The 18,904-nt window shown below is 43.4% G+C and overlaps 1 protein-coding gene across 1 annotated transcript in view; it reads right to left on the reverse strand.

Moving 5' to 3' along the window:
- Window positions 1-18,904, reverse strand: part of ACY1 (aminoacylase 1) — a 1,669,107-nt gene that overhangs the window by 588,195 nt on the left and 1,062,008 nt on the right. The window contains exon 13 of the mRNA XM_044078190.1: window positions 2,126-2,175. Within this exon, the coding sequence (XP_043934125.1) occupies window positions 2,126-2,175 (50 nt within the window). The remainder of the gene's footprint in view (window positions 1-2,125; window positions 2,176-18,904) is intronic.

Below are 18,904 nucleotides of genomic sequence, written 5' to 3' on the forward strand. Positions count from 1 at the left end.
ACTAACAGAACCCAATCTATTAGTGTGGCAGGCATGCTCTCTTTGAAAAAAACTAGATACTAGCAGCTTCCCCCACGGACTGGTCCTACGACCACTTCTCTTTGGTATTTACTTTTCTGATGTCAAAGCTGATATCAAGGACCTGTAGCTGACCAAGTCTGCATATGACTGCAAACTTGGAGCTGTCATTAACTCCCCATCTGACTTTCAGATTCTTCAAGAGGGACTAATACGTACCAATAAGTGGTACCTGGATTATGATCTAAAACTAAAAGCCAAGAAATGCAGCACTGTATCTTTAGGCAAAACTAGTCTCCCATGCACTTACCATACAGGTAACACCCCTTTGAAGGCTGACTCAGTCATTAGAGATTTGGGCACTTTCATTGCCAATGAACTACCCTTTGATTACCACGCATCCATTGTTGTTAGGAAATCCTTTAAACTTGTCAGACTAATTGCCAGGAATATCAATGCTGTCAACACCTCCCTCATCAGGCCCATAATAGAATATAATGACCCCTTTGGTATGTACTTATGTACCTATCTAGGCACATGACCCAGCGTGAGAGACCACGGTGCTTTCTCACAGTGACAATCAAGGGCTTGACTTCCTTGCGCTACACAGACCAACTTACAGCACATTCCCTCTTTCCTGTTTCCTAAAGACTTAAAGCCTTGTATTAACCCATGAATCTATAAACTAGATGTTTCCTTGTTTATTCTGCTTATCTGCCTCAAAAAAAGATCATCTCAGCAACTAACTGCAGTAATCTATAGCCAAGCCACATGCAACACAAATGAAATGCACCAGCAAAACCAAAACTACATACTACTTACAAAAAAATGATGGCCCCAGCCTAGAGACCAGTGGAGACAATTTAAAAAGCTCTTAATTTTATAGGAAAAATGAAAGATCTGACCTGAAAACAAGGCAAACGTTAAAAGAAATTGAGAAATGTAAGCAAGTAAGCATAAAAAAGCAGTGCAGCAAATTATAAAAAAAAAAAGCAGTAAACCAATGCTAAATATGCTGGGCCTGTCTCTTGGATGTGAGTTGCTCAGCAACAAACACAATCTGGAAAAGCAGATGGCACTTGTGTTGTGAAAGTCCAGTCCAAAGCCACTGGTACGTGTTAAGATTACAAGTCTGCAGTTCATGTGATGAATGTCTGCATGGAACGTTTCCATCTTTCAACATATCATCCCCCACCCCCCCACCCCCCCGTTTTCAGCATGCATTCTATGAGGTGTTGTTGCATGAAGGCATTGTCAATGTATATTTCTTAAGGAAATTTCATGGCCCATTCATTCATTTCCTGATACTTGACATCGAGGCAGGGATTTTCAGCTCTACAGAAAATATTTCGGGGGCAACCTTATCAACAAAATGAAATGTGAAAACACACTTTTTGAATCAAATGTAGTACACTTTGGCAATGTACATGGTAAGGAGGTTATATCCACCTCCAATGAGTTATTACTTATTTTTCCATCAGAATATGACCAACACACTTTAGCCATTATTACAGCAGTCCACCTCCAGTGCAAGAGCCGATAAACGAATGGCTCTTTTATACAAACAGTGAATACAAATATCTCAGTAACAGTTAAAAAAGCCTAAGAAATAGGAGCAATGTAAATAAGCCTCTTTCTAATGCTGACAATATTTTATGATACAACAATCTTACTAATACTTCTGTGTTAATTTAACAACTTTTTGAGTAGTGAATTAAGTTTTTAGGTTAACTTTCTATACTTCCTTGTCTAACATTTATCATCTCTCATACAAGTTCCATTTTGCTTTCACAGTCTAAGAGTGTCCCTTGTATCGGCTTTACTTATTACCATTTTGGAAATTCAGTTCTGCATCTAAGCTTTATTTTCAAGGATTACAGGTGCAGTGTTCTGCATGCTGCATTTTCTGAATATAGTGAGTGCGATTTTTCAACAAATGTTAGTGTTGCACTGATCCACAGATATCTGGCTTTCCTTATATGCTAAGCACTACACCTTCACAATACTACTACACACACACACACAAACACACACACATATATAAATATATATATATATATATATATATATATATATATATATATATATATGATATCTCAGTACTTACTTGTTCTTCTCCTTCTGTCTGAATTCCAGAAAAGATGTAATGATTTTATGCTATAAACAATGAAAAAAAATATTTCAGATTCTTATTTCCAATACCCAAATGCAAAAATGTAGAAAATAAATGACAAAGAAGTACTAAATGTAACTAAGCACTTTCTGTAATGAATTTATTGTTTTTGCAGTTAACATAACACAGGCAAAATACTCAAAATTTTCACTGTGAGAGTTACAGTAATTAAGTGTAACTGATGCTATCCAGATACTGCACACTACATAAGAGACAGCAGCTTCCACAAGAGGCTTAGTACATCAACGTGTTTAACAGAACAGTGTATAACTTAGTTTTATTTAAAAATAGCCAGTGCACCTTTTCCTAAAGCTAAACGTTAATGTTTTCTGAAAGCATACAAGCTGTTTTTCACATCTGGGAAGGGAAACGAGATAAGAACAGACATCAATCAGTGTAAGTAGGAGCACAGGTTGTAACATGTGCTTTAGCATGGACAACTATGATTTTAGTTTTGGTAATACCTGTGGCTGCAGCTGTCAGTTTGAGGCAGTAGTTCCTAACAGAAGGGTTAGACTTCATTTTTGGAAGATATACATAGTTTTATGTATTTGTTCTAGGTTAACAGGTTAGGAGGTGTTCTAAAAATGTATTTAGATTCTGTTTGATGGTTTTCATTAAAACAATAAGTCTTGAAAAATGTGACATAGTTCAAATGAAGATGACAAGAAACTATTGTATAAATAGCCAATCTGGCAAATATTGGTGTGCATATAACACAAAACAGTGGAAATACACATTCATTCAAAAAAGCTGTCATGTACATTACGTAGGAACTATAACTTCTTATCATAATGGTTACGTTATCCATATTATTTTGGAATGTAAACTGCCTTATAGGTACAGACAAACAGTAAGAATATTGAACTAAATTAAGAATCACAGAGTCCACATAACAATGCTGCAGTAGACACATTTGGAAAGAAATGAGCATGTGAATTTCATAAATAAATTATTTCAGGATGGATATTCAGCAGAATATCAGAGATAAAGGACAATGGGAGTAATTATACTAACAGTTAGAGGGGCTTCAATAATGATAGAAGAAGAAAAAAAAAGATAATAATGGCAGATTTATAGTAGTAGCGGGCTACGGCAAGATGACTAAGCTGGCATGTATTTATATTTCACCAAAAACTGCTATTATAGAGCTTAAGAAATTTTTAGGTTCATACTAGGCTATCTGCCCTGGGGCATTTATAAGCCTAGCCCGATTGTGTTTGGCTTACGCCACCCCTTGATTTGAGTATACTGTGCCCTTTTTAAAGTTTAGTTTACTGTGCCTCTGTCTAATACTGACACAGAAGTAATCCCAAGGACAAACCTACGATCCCCCATCCACTCATCAAGATTCTTCCTGAAGAGAGTCAGTGAGGTGCTTTGCCTAACATGAATTGGAATTCTATTCCAGAGCGAAGGGAGCCTCTGGGTTATGAATCTGTCCCAACAGCATGTTCTATTTATTTCTGTGCTAAGTCCCTTGAGCGCGTGGCTCTAAGGGATTTAGATTTACTGAGGTGGAGCATGTCCATTAATTCTGGGTTGGACATAGCTTTATATGTTAGGCATAGATCGCCTCGAAGTAGGCGGTATGCAACTGAGTAGAGCTGGAGTTTTTTTAACCGAGCAGCATATGGCATCTGTTTGAGTCCCTTGATCCTCCTGGTGAGGTACTTTTGGGGTCTTTCTAATTGCTGCAGGTGTCGGGTAAGGTACATCACAAAGGGGGCATTGTATTCTATGATTGGCCTGATGAGGGATGAATAAAGGGGCACGATTACCTCTCTTGATCTAGATGTGAATCCTTTCATGATGAGGTGGGCTATGTAGAAGGTCTTTCTAACCACTTTGGCAATGTGGTTGTCAAAGGAGAGATTGCTATCAACTTGGGTCCCCAGATCCCTAATTACTTTCTCTGTACTTAATGGGTTACCACCTATGTGGTAATTTGTGGGCACATTGTTTTTGCCAAAGGGTATGACTATACACTTTTTGGCATTTAGCTTTAGACCATGGCTCTGGCACCAGTTATCCATCTCTGTGAGACCTTTTTGAAGGATGTTTGTGTCAGCTGGAGAGTCGATTATGGCGCCCAGTTTGCAGTCATCTGTGAACTTGGTGAGCCATAGTCCTCCCACGTTGGCCTGTACCTCAGAAAAGTAAATACTGAACAAGAGAGGTCCCAGGACAGAACCTTGTGGGACGCCACTTGTGACCGGTTTTGAGTCTGACATGGCTCCAGCAACTCTGACTCTGTGGGTTCTGTCTTTGAGCCAGTTTGCGACCCATCTTGTGACATAGGGGTTTATATTTAGGCTGGATAGCTTATCTATGATGCCCGAGTGGGGTATTGTGTCAAATGCCTTTGCGAGGTCCAGATAGGCTGTGTGGACTACCTTCCCTTCATCTATGGCCTTGGTGACTGTTTCGAAGACGTCGACCAATTTCAAAAGGCAGGATCTGCCCTTGACGAAGCCAAATTGGGTAGGATCTAGTGTCTGTAGGTCCCCAATGTCTTTGTTTATGAGTTCCATGATGACCCTCTCCATAGCCTTGCAGACTAGGCTAGTCAGGCTTATGGGGTGATAGTTTCCAGGGTCCACAGAGGCGCCACCTTTGTGGAGTGGGACCACTGCTGCTGTACGCCACTCTTTGGGCACATATCCTGTAGTGAGGCTGAGATTGTACAGCAGTTTTACTTGAGGGATTAGTTCTTCTTGGAGTTCATGTAGGACGCAACCCGGGACGCCATCTGGTCCCATGGAAGCAGTGTTTTTTGCTTTGGAGAGCGCGGCCTTCACCTGAGCATCAGAGATGTTTGGGAGGCTGCACTCTGCCGGGATAGATACTTGCTCTTTTGGGGGAGTTTGCACTGAACCTGTCTGCCAGGATATTGGCGATGTCTGTGGGTTCAGTGTATTTTTTGTCGTTTAGAATCAACTCAGAACAAGTCTGGGAGTTGCATCCCAGGTTCCTAACATAACTGAAAAAAGCCTTATGATTGTCTTTAGTGTCCTGTGCAATTTTTCTCTCGAAGCTGGCCTTGGGAGGATTTTATGAGGGATCGTAATTTTTTGCTAGTACTGATCAGAGATGCCTTCCCTTTTAGGGATTTTGCTCTATCATGTAGTAGCTTCCTCCTTCTGTTGTACAGTTTATTTATGGCTGGGGTCCACCAGACTGGATGCCTGCTTTTGGATGATTGGGTCTTGATTTTGTTTGGGATAGCATGATCCATGCATTCCTGGAGATGTCCGGAGAATGCGTTTATATAGGATTCTGCAGTTTGGGCCGTAGTTTCCACTGGCCCTGGGGCCTTGAAGGATTCCACTTTGGTTTTGAGAAGTGTGAAGTTCGCTTTTGAGAAGTTTTTCACTGTGGTTTGCTGGGCTGGGGGTGGGGTCGGGATGTGGATATCCAGTGAAATTAATTTATGGTTTGATCTTACCAATGAGGGATATACTTCTGGTATGGAGCATAGAGTCCCCATGTTGGTAATGATCAGGTCTAGTATGTTTTCCCCTCTTGTGGGAGTGGTGACTAGTTGTTCCATAGCATTTGAGTTTATAAATTCCAGGAACCTTTGTGCTATGGTGCTGGGGCTTGAGTAATGCTCCCAGTCTATGTTTGGGTAGTTGGTCGCCCAATATAATGGTGCTCGGAGAGATCTTCATGTTCTCCAATGTTTTCAGGAAAGCCAAGTGGGATTCCTGACTTTGAGAGGGTGGTCTGTAGGATGCTATAAACTGAAAAGCAGTCTTGCCCACTGTCAGTTGCACATGGATGGTCTCCGATACTTCGTGCAATGCCACTAACCTGGAGGTGTGGATATCCTTGATAAATATGGAAACTCCCCCTCCTTTTGTGGTTCGGTCCGGGTTTTGGGGCCGAAAAGCATGATATGAGGTATAACCTGGTAGTGCTGGGGTGCTCTCTGGAGCCTTGAACCAGGTTTCTGTCACTGCACAGATATCAATGTTCTCCATACTGAGGAGAGCTTCGAGTGCATGCATCTTGAGGTTAAGACTTCTGGCGTTTAGCAGCATTACCCTTAGTTTCTTGTTCCTTGTGCTGTCTATGGAGGTGGGTTTGACTTTTGAGCCTTGCCTAAAAAAGGCACTATGGGGGTGGCAAGAGCCTTTGCCAATATCCGAAAGCCCAGGGGTGACAGGTGCTAGCGAAGCAACATGGCTTGTCGAGCATGTCATCCCAGGCTGACAGACACTGGATCCCCTTTGAATGACACCAAAATTTTAGCCAATTGTTAAAATTGATCATTTTGTCTTTATACTGTGGCATCATTCTAGGTGAGGGTAAGATGCTGCTCAAGGTCAGGGTCATACCGGCCTGGGCTACATGATCAGAGAGCTCCTCTATGTCTCTTTTCATGTAGTCGAGGGAGGTACGTCTCAGGTCATTCACGCCAGCATGTACAATGACTGAGTCATATCTGTATTTGCTTTGGAGTGACCTGAGTGCTTGCGTTATGTGACGGATCCTAGCGCCCGACAGGCAGCTCACTGTGACCTTCTCTTTATTCAGCCTGGTGAGCGGGACGTCAGTGTATCTGACAATAAAGTGACCTACTACAAGAGTATCAGGTGTGTTATTCAGCCTTAAGGGCTGTGACTGCTTGGCACACTGACTTTGTGTGCTATGTGTTGTACGTGTTTTGTTTTGGGGTAGTGATTACTTGGATGTCTGCTTTGGAGGTCTTTCTTGCTTAGGTAGCTTTTTATTTAGAGCCTCAGAGTATGTTTTTGTGTTTTTATGTGTTTGGTTCGCTGTTGTGGTGGGACTACGTGATATTGGAATTGTGTTGCGTGAGGTTACCTTCTCCTCCTGACTGGTTACACCAGTTTTGAGATGAGAGAGCTCAGCCTCCAGTTTGGCTATATGGTTGCATCTCTCACATATATTTGAACCTGTTTGGAGGAGGAGAGGGTTGTCCATGTACATGACACTGTTGTAACATTGCTTCAAAATTCCCAGATTCACCAGCTGGACTGGAGAGGAAACAACATTGACTGACCTTTGGACATGCTAGCGTAATACAGGGAACTGAATTAAAACGGACCAGTAGGGGACAAGGTAATCGTAGAGAGTATAAGAGTAAGTAGTGCTTATGGTTTATTAGTGTTAACTTGTAAGATTACTTATTTGGACCAGTGAGGGGCCTTAGAATGAGAATATGGTGTTTAATTTGAGAGATAGAGCAGTTCTAAGGGAAAAAGTGAAGAACAGACTTTGTGGAGCCAGGACTAGTTTATACCCAATTAGGTGGCGCTGCCCGATGTTGAGCTATATGCAAAAACGCGCAAAAGAGGGTTTTAAGAGAGGGAGATCAAGGAGTTTGGAATTGACCCAAAATGGCCAATAAAACTACAGTTTCAAGGCAGTAACCACTCCCACAGGGGCAGGCTGCTCAATGTTTATCACTGCCACTGATGAACACAGAGACTTCCCTTTAGCCCAAGCAAACAATGGCCTCCAAGAAACTTACAAACAGTTCAGAACAGCAAATCTGTAACTGAACTTTTTTAAATCTCAGAAAAGTGGGAAAAAAGCAAGATTTTTTGTCTTTTTGTTTTTTTTAAGGAAAGCAGAGGTTCACAAGTATCAACAAGTTAGAACAGTGCAGTAAATGACCCCACACTTGAGTGCTAGGCCAGAGACAGATAATAGGAAGTTATGTACCTACCATAACGTTCCATGTTAGTTGTCTTCTCTTGCCTTCTTTCTTGCTGGATGGGTTCGGAGCCGATCCTCGGCTCTGACTCGGCACTTGCTAAGCTCGAGAGCTAATTTTACCAGCTCAAGGCAACCCTATATCCCATGATGCAAGGCGGAGACTACCCAGATCTCGTTTGGTAGCTAAGGAAATTAGGAATATATTCTTCCAACTGTAGAGGAGGAAGAAAAAGTAACAATAATAAAAATGACAATCATAAACATCATAATCCTCTAAAAAGAATCAACCTAATCTAGTGACACTAGAAGCTGATTAGCTAGAAAAAGGATAAAACCTCTTAACAGAAGAGGTATAATCTTCTCGGTCTGACCAGGCTAGGGGGATGGAGGGCGGGACGCAAGAAAGAAGGTGAGAGAAGACAACTAACATGGAACGTTATGGTAGATACATAACTTCTTAATGTTAAGTTGTCAATCTCACCTTCATTCTTGCTGGATGGGACCGCGTCCCTAGCACCTCTATCCTGGGTGGCTCAATGGAACAGACTGTTGAGAACGGTGTAACCAAAATTCGCTCTGTCTCTGGAGACCAAGTCTAATTTGTAATGTGAAACAAAGGTATGAGGAGAGGCCCATGTGGCTGCTGCACAAATAGTGTCTATTGGAAGTCTAGCTTGAAAAGCTGTCGATGTAGCTAGAGCTCTGGTAGAATGGGCTTTTGGCTTAGAAATCAACACTTTGCCTCTGAGCTGATAAATGTAAGTAATCACAGAAGACAGCCATCTAGATAAAGTCACCTTGGAAACTGGAAGGCCTTTCCTGTTCTCTGCATAGGATAGAAACAGTTGATCAGATTTCCTAAAATGTTTAGTTTTGTCTAGATAATATCTGAGCTGGCGGTGAACATCAAGACAATGTAATTTTTGTTCCACTCTATCAGAATAGTTTGGGAAAAACACTGGAAGATCAATGGATTGATTTAGGTTCGACTGCGATGCCACTTTTGGTAAGAAAGGCGGATTAGTCCTTAGAGATACCCTGTCTTTGTGGAAGATTAAGTAGGGAGGACGAATGCAGAGAGCATAAAGCTCAGATACTCTCCTGGCAGAAGTAATGGCAACTAGAAAGAGTGTCTTCCAAGAAAGAAATTTCAATGAACAGGCAGCCGCAGGTTCGAAAGGGGGGAGAATCAAGGATGTTAAAATTAAATTTAGATCCCACTGTGGTGGGGGGTCTCTAATTGCAGGTTTAAGTAAAAAGATACCTCAAAGGAATGCCTTGCAAAGTTTATGTGACATAATGTTGTGGTCCAAAAGGCCTATATGAAAATTCGAAATGGCTGCCAGCTGAACTTTTACTGTGGAGGAAGAGGATCCTGAATGAAAAATCTCAGCTAGGAAGTCCAAGACCGAATGAATCGGAGCAGTATAGGGGTCTATGTTCCTAGCTTTTGCCCAGAAGGAGAAACGTCGCCATTTACTAGTGTAAATCCTTCTGGTAGAAGATTTTAGGGAAGCTACTATGATATCCCGGACAGGATTAGAAATCATAGGAAGCCTGGCTAAGGATGGAAGTGGAGCAACCAAGCAGTGAGGTTGAGAGAAGGTATGGATTGGTGCAGCTGCCCCGACTGGTGGGTCAGAAGATCTGGAACCGGGTCCAGATGCCATGGCTGTACCAAGAGATAACGATGTAGGAACAGAAACCATATCTGTCGAGGCCAATAAGGGGCAATGAGAATCAACTTGGCTCTCAAGGCGGTTGCTTTCTGGATTAGTTGAGGTATCAGCGAAAAGGGGGGAAAGGCATAAAGAAGTCCCCGGGGCCAATCTTGGGTTAGAGTGTCTCTGGGGGGATGGCCTGGAAGGGGGAAGAGAGAGAAGAAGTCTGGGCATTTGCTGTTTTGAGGTGTAGCGAAAAGGTCGCAGCAAGGAAGGCCCCACTTCTGAAAAATCTCTTCTGTCACTGATTGTTTGAGAGACCACTCGTGAGGCATGAGAATAGCTCTGCTCAATCTGTCCGCTATGATGTTGGATTCCCTGGGGATATGCGTTGCTATCAGAAACCGCTGAGAAGAGATTGCCCATTGCCAAAGTCTGAGAGCCTCTCGACACAGTGGATAGGACTTGGTTCCGCCCTTTTTGCTGATATACCACACTACGGACATATTGTCCATTTGGACTGCAATAGTCCCCAGGGGAGAGTCGTTGAGGGCTTGCAACGTTAAAAGCACTGCTCTCATCTCTAGGACATTTATGTGCAGATGGTATTCGAAAGGTTGCCAAGTGCCATGGACCATCCTGCCCTGATAATGTCCCCCCCACCCAATCAGGGAGGCGTCCGATGTAACCGTGGCGACCGGGGCAGGAGGAACAAAGGGTCTGCTCTGATGGATTTGAGAGGACGATATCCACCAGGTCAGATGCCTTTTGCAAGTTGGAGTGATTATGATCCTGTGACGCATGGGTAGTTGTTGAAAGGACCATTGGGTGAACAGCATCCATTGTAGAAGACACATGTAAAAACGGGCGAAGGGAAGAAGTGTTATGGCAGCCGCCATAAGATCCAATACTTTCAGAGCAAATCTGGCCTGAATTTTGTAGCTGAGAAGAATCACCTGGACGTGACTTTGAATGTCCAAGATCCTTTGGTCTGTTAACTTTGCTGAAAGTTGTACGGTGTCCAATTTTGCGCCTATAAAAGTAATAGATTGACAAGGCAACAAGGCTGATTTTTCAAAATTTATAGAAATCCCTAGCCCTCTGCAAATGTGAATGGTGTAATCTCTGGCCTGGAGAAGTTGATGCCTGGTGGTGGCAGTGAGGAGCCAGTCGTCTAGATATGGAAACACCTGGAATCCTTGACGTCTCAGGTGAGCCGTAACCGCTGCCATACATTTGGTGAACACTCTGGGGGCTGTAGTGAGTCCAAAGGGCAGGGCCCTGAATTGGAAGTGACTGGTCCCCAGCCGAAAGCGGAGAAATCTTCTGGAGCGCCTGTGAATTTTTATGTGATAGTACGTATCCTGATGATCTATCGAGCACATCCAATTGTCCTTGCCCAGAAAGGGTAGAATGGACTGAAGCGTGACCATCCGGAATCTTGATTTCTTTACAAACTTGTTTAGTTTGCTCAGATCTAATATTGGTCTCCAATCCCCTGTCTTTTTTTGGAACTAAAAAGAACCTTGAGTAGATTCCGGATCCTATTTGGTCTGCTAGGACTGGCTGGATGGCTCTTTTTGCTAGCAGTTTTGATATCTCTAGTACTGCTAGTTCCCTTAGACCGGGTGGAACGTCTGGAAGGGTTCCCTTTTGCTGAATTGGGGTTTGAATAAAGGGAATTTTGTAACCCTCGGATATAATCGACTGTACCCATTTGTCTTGAGAAAGGGAAAGCCAGGCTATTGGGTACAGCAATAATCTTCCCCCGACTGCCTCCGAAGGTCGACAATCGGGCAACATCTCAGGGATGCTGGAAGGGTTTGTCAGAAAGAGGCTCTCTGCTACCCTGATTCTGCGGACCCCCTCTGCCCCTAGGGTGGCGTCTGTTATTGTTACCCCCTCTGCCTCTGGGGGTAAACTGACCTCGTGCATCAGGCGTGATTCCTTGAGATTTGCGGAAACACATTTTCCCTCCCTTCTGACCTTTGGGGTAAGATCTTGAAGGGGTGGAGAAACGGACTCCTACGGCAGAAAGAGTCTTGCCATCTTGTTCGCATCTAGTCAAAGTGTCTTTCACTTGAGGTCCGAACAAGGTCGAACCATCAAAAGGGGAGTTTGTGAAGGACGCCTTGAAGGGGTCTGCAAAATTACAAAGCCGCATCCAGGACTGACGCCTTAAAGCCACTCCTGTGCCTGCGGCCCTACTCGCTCCATCGGCTGCATAAGAAATGAGCCACATGGAGGAGTTAACAATGGAGTTAAGGATTCCTAGCTGTGAGCTAATCTTATCCTGAGACCCAGCAGCTGATGGATCCTGTAAAACTTCTCCCAACTTTTTAAGGACATCCCTTTGAAGGCGGGTGAAGTGACACAAGTAGTTCAGCGATCACATGGCAAAGGTCGCTGAAGAAAAATCCGCTTGCCGTACCTGTCCATAGTCCTAGAATCCTTGTTAGGAGGATGGACAGGTACTGAAGGATCAGCTAGTTCCTTCTTGGTGGCTGCAGCCACCATCATGGCATCAACCAGGACACCTTTTGTCAAATATTGTCTATCTGGTGGGGCCGTAATAAATTTAGAAGGCCTCCTAGGAATAGGTTCCACCGAATCTGGGGCCATCCACGCCCTTCGAGCCACTACATCCATAAGAGGGTCGAAAGGCGGAGACACCCAGGAGGTGGAGGGTCGAGATCCGAACGCCTCCAGGTATACTGACTCGTCCACGGAAGGATTAAGGGAGGGCCAGTTCCCCTCTGCTTAAGGAGTTCAACGATGTCTGAGAAAGAGACATCCTCAGAGGAGGACCTTGGGGAATCCCTCCGACTCATCCAAGTCAGTATCAGATGTAATAGACTCGGGGGAGTCTAGATGTTTCCTCTTACATGTCCTCTTATGCGGAGGTTCACCTGACGGATCAGGAGAAGCCTCGGAAGAGGAAGATATTCCCAATGGGGAAACCTGAGGCATTGGATCTCTGAGTCCGGGAGCAAGAGAGTGGGAAGAGACGTCAGCAGGCACTGTAGTGGGAGGAGCTGATGGAACTGACCGTTGACTAAGCCCAGGGGATAGTACACTCCTCATCACCTCGAAGGCTCCCCCATCAGAGAGACCAGAAGGTTCCCGCTCCGAAGAGATAGGAGCTCCAGGCCTCACCGAGAGGGAAGGCTCCGAGGCAGATGTCGGGGCTGAGCTCACCAACGCCGAAGCCCCGAGAGGGGAAACGGGGTCGAACAAGGGTCCGATGCCACTCGCCCCCTCGGAGCCGACGAGAGAGACCAGACGCCCGGATCCCTCCAATGAAGGCCTCAAGGAGGAAATCGGAGCAGAGGACGACGGAGCCGAAAGGGGTGGTATCGGCTCCAAAGCTACAACAGTCACAGCTCCGAGGAGCTCCGGCTCCGAGCTCTGTAAGAGAGTCGAAGGAGGAATGTTTGGTGGATGTGAAATAGCTACCGTCTGTTGAGACGGGCTATGGAGCATTTGGGCCAATGCCTGAGACTTTAATAGTCTACTCACCACTCTCTCGAGGTCGTGATCAGACAGCCTGGATGACCGAGAAGAACGGCTCCGATATCTCCGCTCCGAGAGCAAGGGTGATCTCAGAGCCGAACGTATCGATTCTAATGAGGGGGATCGAGATCTCTTTTTAGAGATAGGTGGAGCCGAAGGAGCCGAGGATACGTCGGCTCCAGCCAGAGCCGACACTGAGTGTCCAGATTTGGCAGCATCGGCGCCGGATGGAGACGATACTGTGACTTCTAGAATGGAAGGATCGGCTCCGGCCGGAGCCGATCTCGACACTGAAGAAGTTACACCAGTAGCCGATGGCTTGGGACTTGCAGCCGAAGGCTTGATAGGTTTCAAGGGCTTCCCCGGTGCCGACTTAGTCAGGGAGCTCTCAGGCTTTAATAAGCCCCTCAATATCAATTTATTTCTGCGCTCCTGCAGGACTCTTGGGCTGAAGGCATGACAGATAGCACAAGAGTCCTGCAGGTGCAGAGGTCCCAGGCACTAAACACAAGAAGTGTGACAGTCTGTCAGAGACATCTTCTGACAGCACGAGTCACACTCCTTGAAGCCTGAGACCTTTGTGTCCTTCGACATAGCTGTGTCGAGGAAACACAAGTTGACAAGAAAAAAAACACCCAATCCAAAAATCTAAACTAAACAGGGATACAACACAGTCAGACACAAAAAAATCCCTGACAGGAAAATTTAGGAAAGGGGAAGGCCTAAGGCCTAACCTCGGGAAAGGGGATAAATAATTCGAAAAAGAGGGAACACTAACGGGAATAGGGTTAAAATAAGCGTTAAGGTTAACAAAAACAACTAAAGTTATGAAATTTAAAAGGGGTGAGACTAAAAGTCTTATTATTAAGAAACTTACCTGGAGCTGGTAAAAGAGGCACCTCGTTAGCGAAGCGGCTAACGAGATCTGGGTAGTCTCCGCCTTGCATCATGGGATATAGGGTTGCCTCGAGCTGGTAAAATTAGCTCTCGAGCTTAGCAAGTGCCGAGTCGGAGCCGAGGATCGGCTCCGAACCCATCCAGCAAGAATGAAGGTGAGATTGACAACTTAACATAATGCAAGTTTTAAGGAAAAAAACGATTTTAAAAATAAGTGCAGGCAGGAAATTCAGTAATCAGCTCTAGGTTGTGTTCTAAATACAGTTACCAACAAAGAAATCAAGTTTAACAAGCCAGAAAATGCTCAAAAGTAGGCGGCAATGCAGAAAAACTTAACAAATAATCTGAAGCAAAATACTTAAACTCTCAAAAGTGGCTCCTTTCTTCTCTCAGCATTTTCTCCTCTTGGTGGGTGCTTCACCAACAGTCAACAAGTTCGAAAAGATGCCAAAACCACGAGGCAATCGGGTTTTAAGAGAGGGAGATCAAAGAGTTTGGAATTGACCCAAAATGGCCAATAAAACTACAGTTTCAAGGCAGTAACCACTCCCACAGGGGCAGGCAGGCTGCTCAATGTTTATCATTGCCACTGATGAACACAGAGACTTCCCTTTAGCCCAAGCAAACAATGGCCTCCAAGAAACTTACAAACAGTTCAGAACAGCAAATCTGTAACTGAACTGGGAGAAATAATCATCTTTCAGCAGGGAATATTACTTATAGGTGAGGATTGGAGCTTGAGTTGCAGCAGTGAAGATGTATTTGGAGGACCTAGAAAGGAAAATATAACAAAAGAAGATATATTACTAAATAACGTGTAGAGAATTTATATATTATACCCAAGGTACAATGATTGGGTTAGACTAAAAAAAAGTATATTTCACAGGAACATATGCATTTAAATGAAAGCTTTGACACACATCCAATAACTATTTCAGATCATTCACCAGTAAAACTAAGAAAAAATGCAAGGAAATGGAGTAAAAATGAGATACTGGCACTTTCGACACATACCTGTTAAAAAGAGAAGAATTTAAGGAATGGATAATTGAAATGATTTGAGAGTTATTAGGGAAAACAGAAATTTCTTCAGAAGTTATGGCTAGTGAGTGAGATAAAAGGAAAACTGAGTTTAAAAGGAACAGGAATTATTTAGAGAGGCTGACAAAGGTTAAAGTATTGTAGAATAAGGGGAATCTCACAGAACAAGAAGAGGCACAAATGCAGAATGCTAAAGAAAAAATAAGGGTGGGTCTCGATAATATGCATGAGTTTAGAAAGATTTTTAGATAACTCCAGAACACAAAAACGTTTAGCACAATGACTTAAGCAAAAGAAAATAGAAAGGGTAGTTGCCAAACTTATGTAGCTTATAACAAGAAAAATAACCAGAGATCCTGTAGAAGTATTAAAAGATATTTTGCAAATTTTATGAAGGTTTGTATAAAATAGAGAAATACAGAAATCAAGAAAGAACACAAACTGAACTATTTATGGAAGACTTAAGTATAATAAGGTTAGAGGCAGACGAAGCTCAACAATTAACCGTTAAGACAGGAGGAGATGAGATAAAAACTGTGATGTAAAACCAATCTGCAGGAAAGTTTCCAGGAACTGGTGGCATTCCCAGTGGAAGTTTGGACGTTAGGCAGGAAAAAAGTAATAAAGATCTGGAAAGTTTTGTTTAACAGTTATTTAAAGGAGGGGAAGCGCCAACATCTTAGAAGAAAGCTGTGGTGGCTTTAATACCCCAAAACGGTAAAAGACCCATCAGACCCAGCCTCATAAAGAACCATTTCAAACTTAAACCATGATTACAAAGTGTTTATGTCTATACTATCAAAAAGAATTAAAAAAGTTGTTGAAACAAATGATAGCTATGGATGAATGTGATTTTGTAGAGGCAGGAAAACGTTTCACAATATTAACAGAACAGTGAGGATCCAGACGGAAGCAGAATGTAAGAAAATATCACCGAAGTTGGTGGATCTTGATGCAGAGAAATCATTCAACACAGTAAACTGGGATTTTATGTGTAAGGCAATGGAAACATCTGCATTGCCTGATACAATAATAATATTAATTAGGAGGATAAATGAGGAATTGGAGGCAAGAATTAAAGTGGGAGGGTTCCTCTCTGTTAACTGGGTCTGAACAGAGGAACCAGGCAGAAGAGTCCCCTTTTCCCTTCGTTATTTCTTTATTTTAGGACCACTGACAAAGAAAATTAGGGACTTAGAAATTCAAGGATATAATTGGTATAATAATCAAAATGAGTTGGCTTTATTTCCAGATGATACTGTTTTGGACCTGATAAATCCAGAAAAGGATATTTTGATGCTGTGGAACATTTTGAGACAGTTTCAAGTCTTTTCAGGATATAAAATTAATGCAAACACACAAGTTGGTTCAGCAGTACTCATTTTTATGGAAGCACAATAAGATGAAGTATTTAGGAGTATGGATTAAAATGGCTTCTGTTATGACAGCTAAGGATATCTGGGAAGAGACTGAACAAAAGATAATACAAGAACTGAGAAACTGGCAGCTCTTTTTTATGGATATAAGCTACAAACAATGCAAATGTGTTAGTCCCTTTAGTTTTATACACAGATCAGGCATATTTTTATCAACAAGAGGAGAAGATGTGGACAATAAGTAACAAAGAGTTGAAAGAATATCTGGGAAGGGAAGAGGGCAAGGATTAAGTGGGACAAACTGTCCCTTCCAAAAAAAAACAAAAAAAAAAACAAGGTAGTTTAGGATTACCTGAGCTGAAAGGATATTTTAGGGCTGCATAATTAAGGCTCACATATTCATTACAAGCAGAAAGTTGTAATTCAAAGTGGAAAGGGGTGATAATGATGCAGGAGGGGAATTCAAGAACCAAAGAAGTGGGATTTTGGAACCAGATCCTTTAAGGAGAACAACAGTAGCCATACAGTATATTACATTCATAAAGTGTACAGGCCCAGGGTAACCTACCAGGGGCTACATGAGCTGGAGATTGTGGAGCACCATAGAGTGGACAGAGACCTCATGCAGCAAATTGTTGAGCTGTGCAGCCCACGCCTCACACACAGAACCAACAGAGGGGAACCCATTCCAGTAGAAATCAAGGTATGTGTTGGCCTAAGAATAAAAGCAACAGGTACCTTCCAGAGACCAACTGGTGATATGATGGGGATTTCACAGGCATCAGCATCCAGGGTACTGCACCAGTTCCTGAATGCCATATCAGCACATGTCAGTGATCATGTATATTTCCCCAATTTCCGTGAGGTACTGGCCAGCAATATGCGTCTTTTCCAGCAAATAGCGGAATACCCTGAGGTAGTGGGTGCAATAGACTGCACACACATACACATCAAAGCACCAGCTGGTGAGCGGGGTAGGGCCTACTTTAACTGCAAGGGCCTCCCCTCCATCAACTACCAGGTCGTTTGTGATGCCCAGGGCAAAATACTGAATGTGTGTGCTGGCTGCCCTGGAAGCTACCATGATTCCCATATCTGGCATCTGACACAGCTGTACCAAACATTTGCCAATGGGGACATCCCTCATGGTCACCTAGTGGGGGATGCTGGATATGCACTGGAGCAGTGGCTGATGACACCCATCAGAAAAGCACACACACCTGAACAGGAATGCCATAATGAGGCACATGCACAAACACGAAATGTAATTGAGCGTGTGTTTGGGCTGCTGAAGTCACGGTTCTGGTGCCTGGACACATCTAGTGGAGCCTTGCAGTACTCACCAACTACATGTACCCAAATTGTCATGGTCTGTGCTATGCTACATAATATGATCCTGCAAAAACAGCTGCAGCAGGAGCAGCATAGGGCCAGGCCAAGCAGCCCCCCACCATTGCCAAGGCCATCACAGGCAGAGCGTGACTCGGAGGAGGAACAACCTGAGCCTGCCCCAGTAGGCAGAAGGAGGCGTGCCCAGTATGTTTTGGCCTTGGCAAAGAGGCAACGCATAGCACATACACTGGCTCAGTAGGAACCTTGGAAATGATACCTCTCTCTGACTCGCACATATAGTAAAAGGGATGCCTAACTTGACACTACCTGTTTTCAAACATGTATAGGGAGTGTACTATGTGCATCTGACACAGGCAGCTCTGCAGCACCACCTGAGGCATGATTGCCATGTTTTAAACAATATAAAGCAGTGCTAAACAGCTTTTACCACTATTTAGTATATGTAAACAAAATTGCACACACTAACTAGCACAACTTTGGGCAATGTTGAGCAATACTGGGCAACGTTCAGCAATGTTGGTTAACATTGAGCAATGTTGGGCAATTTCGGTCAAAGTTGGGCATAGTTAAGCAAAAGCAGGTAAACATGCTCATATTTGCTTTACTGGTCCTTATGCAGTCTGGTATGCCCAGTATGAAAATATAAAGCAGTGACAGTCCTCAAACCCGGGATACTGTGCACTATAGTCACAGTACTGAACCACTAAACCATGACAGTATTTCACTGGTCAGCCTGTATGAAGAAATGTTGATAAGTCTATGCAAAGTGTTTCATGGAAACCCTGCAGACACAGCATAATCCCTGTCGAGTTATGACACAAAGGTGAGCCCTGCAGTAAAAATACAACTTGATTTTCAACACACATATAGTATAAATGTTAATATTGGGCATGTTCACACACGTCAACAAATGTAGTGGGCTGCAGACAGCAACATACTGAAAGGTCACAATGGGCATGCTCACACACTTGAATAAATGAGGCAAATGTCAGGCAACAACATACTGAAAGGCCAAACTGGGCATGCTCACACACTTAGGCCATGTCTGAGTACAGCAGTGGGCCACACATATCTGGCAGTTGCATGTGTTAACCCAGGAACCTCTCACTATTCACCAATCCTCCCTTGTGCACACAGTTACATGACAACAGACACATATATAATATATTGGAACCCTGTCA

Source organism: Protopterus annectens, chromosome 7.part0 (genome assembly GCF_019279795.1).
Source record: "Protopterus annectens isolate FY-2018-M chromosome 7.part0, PAN1.0, whole genome shotgun sequence".
Taxonomy (NCBI): Eukaryota; Metazoa; Chordata; order Ceratodontiformes; family Protopteridae; genus Protopterus; species Protopterus annectens.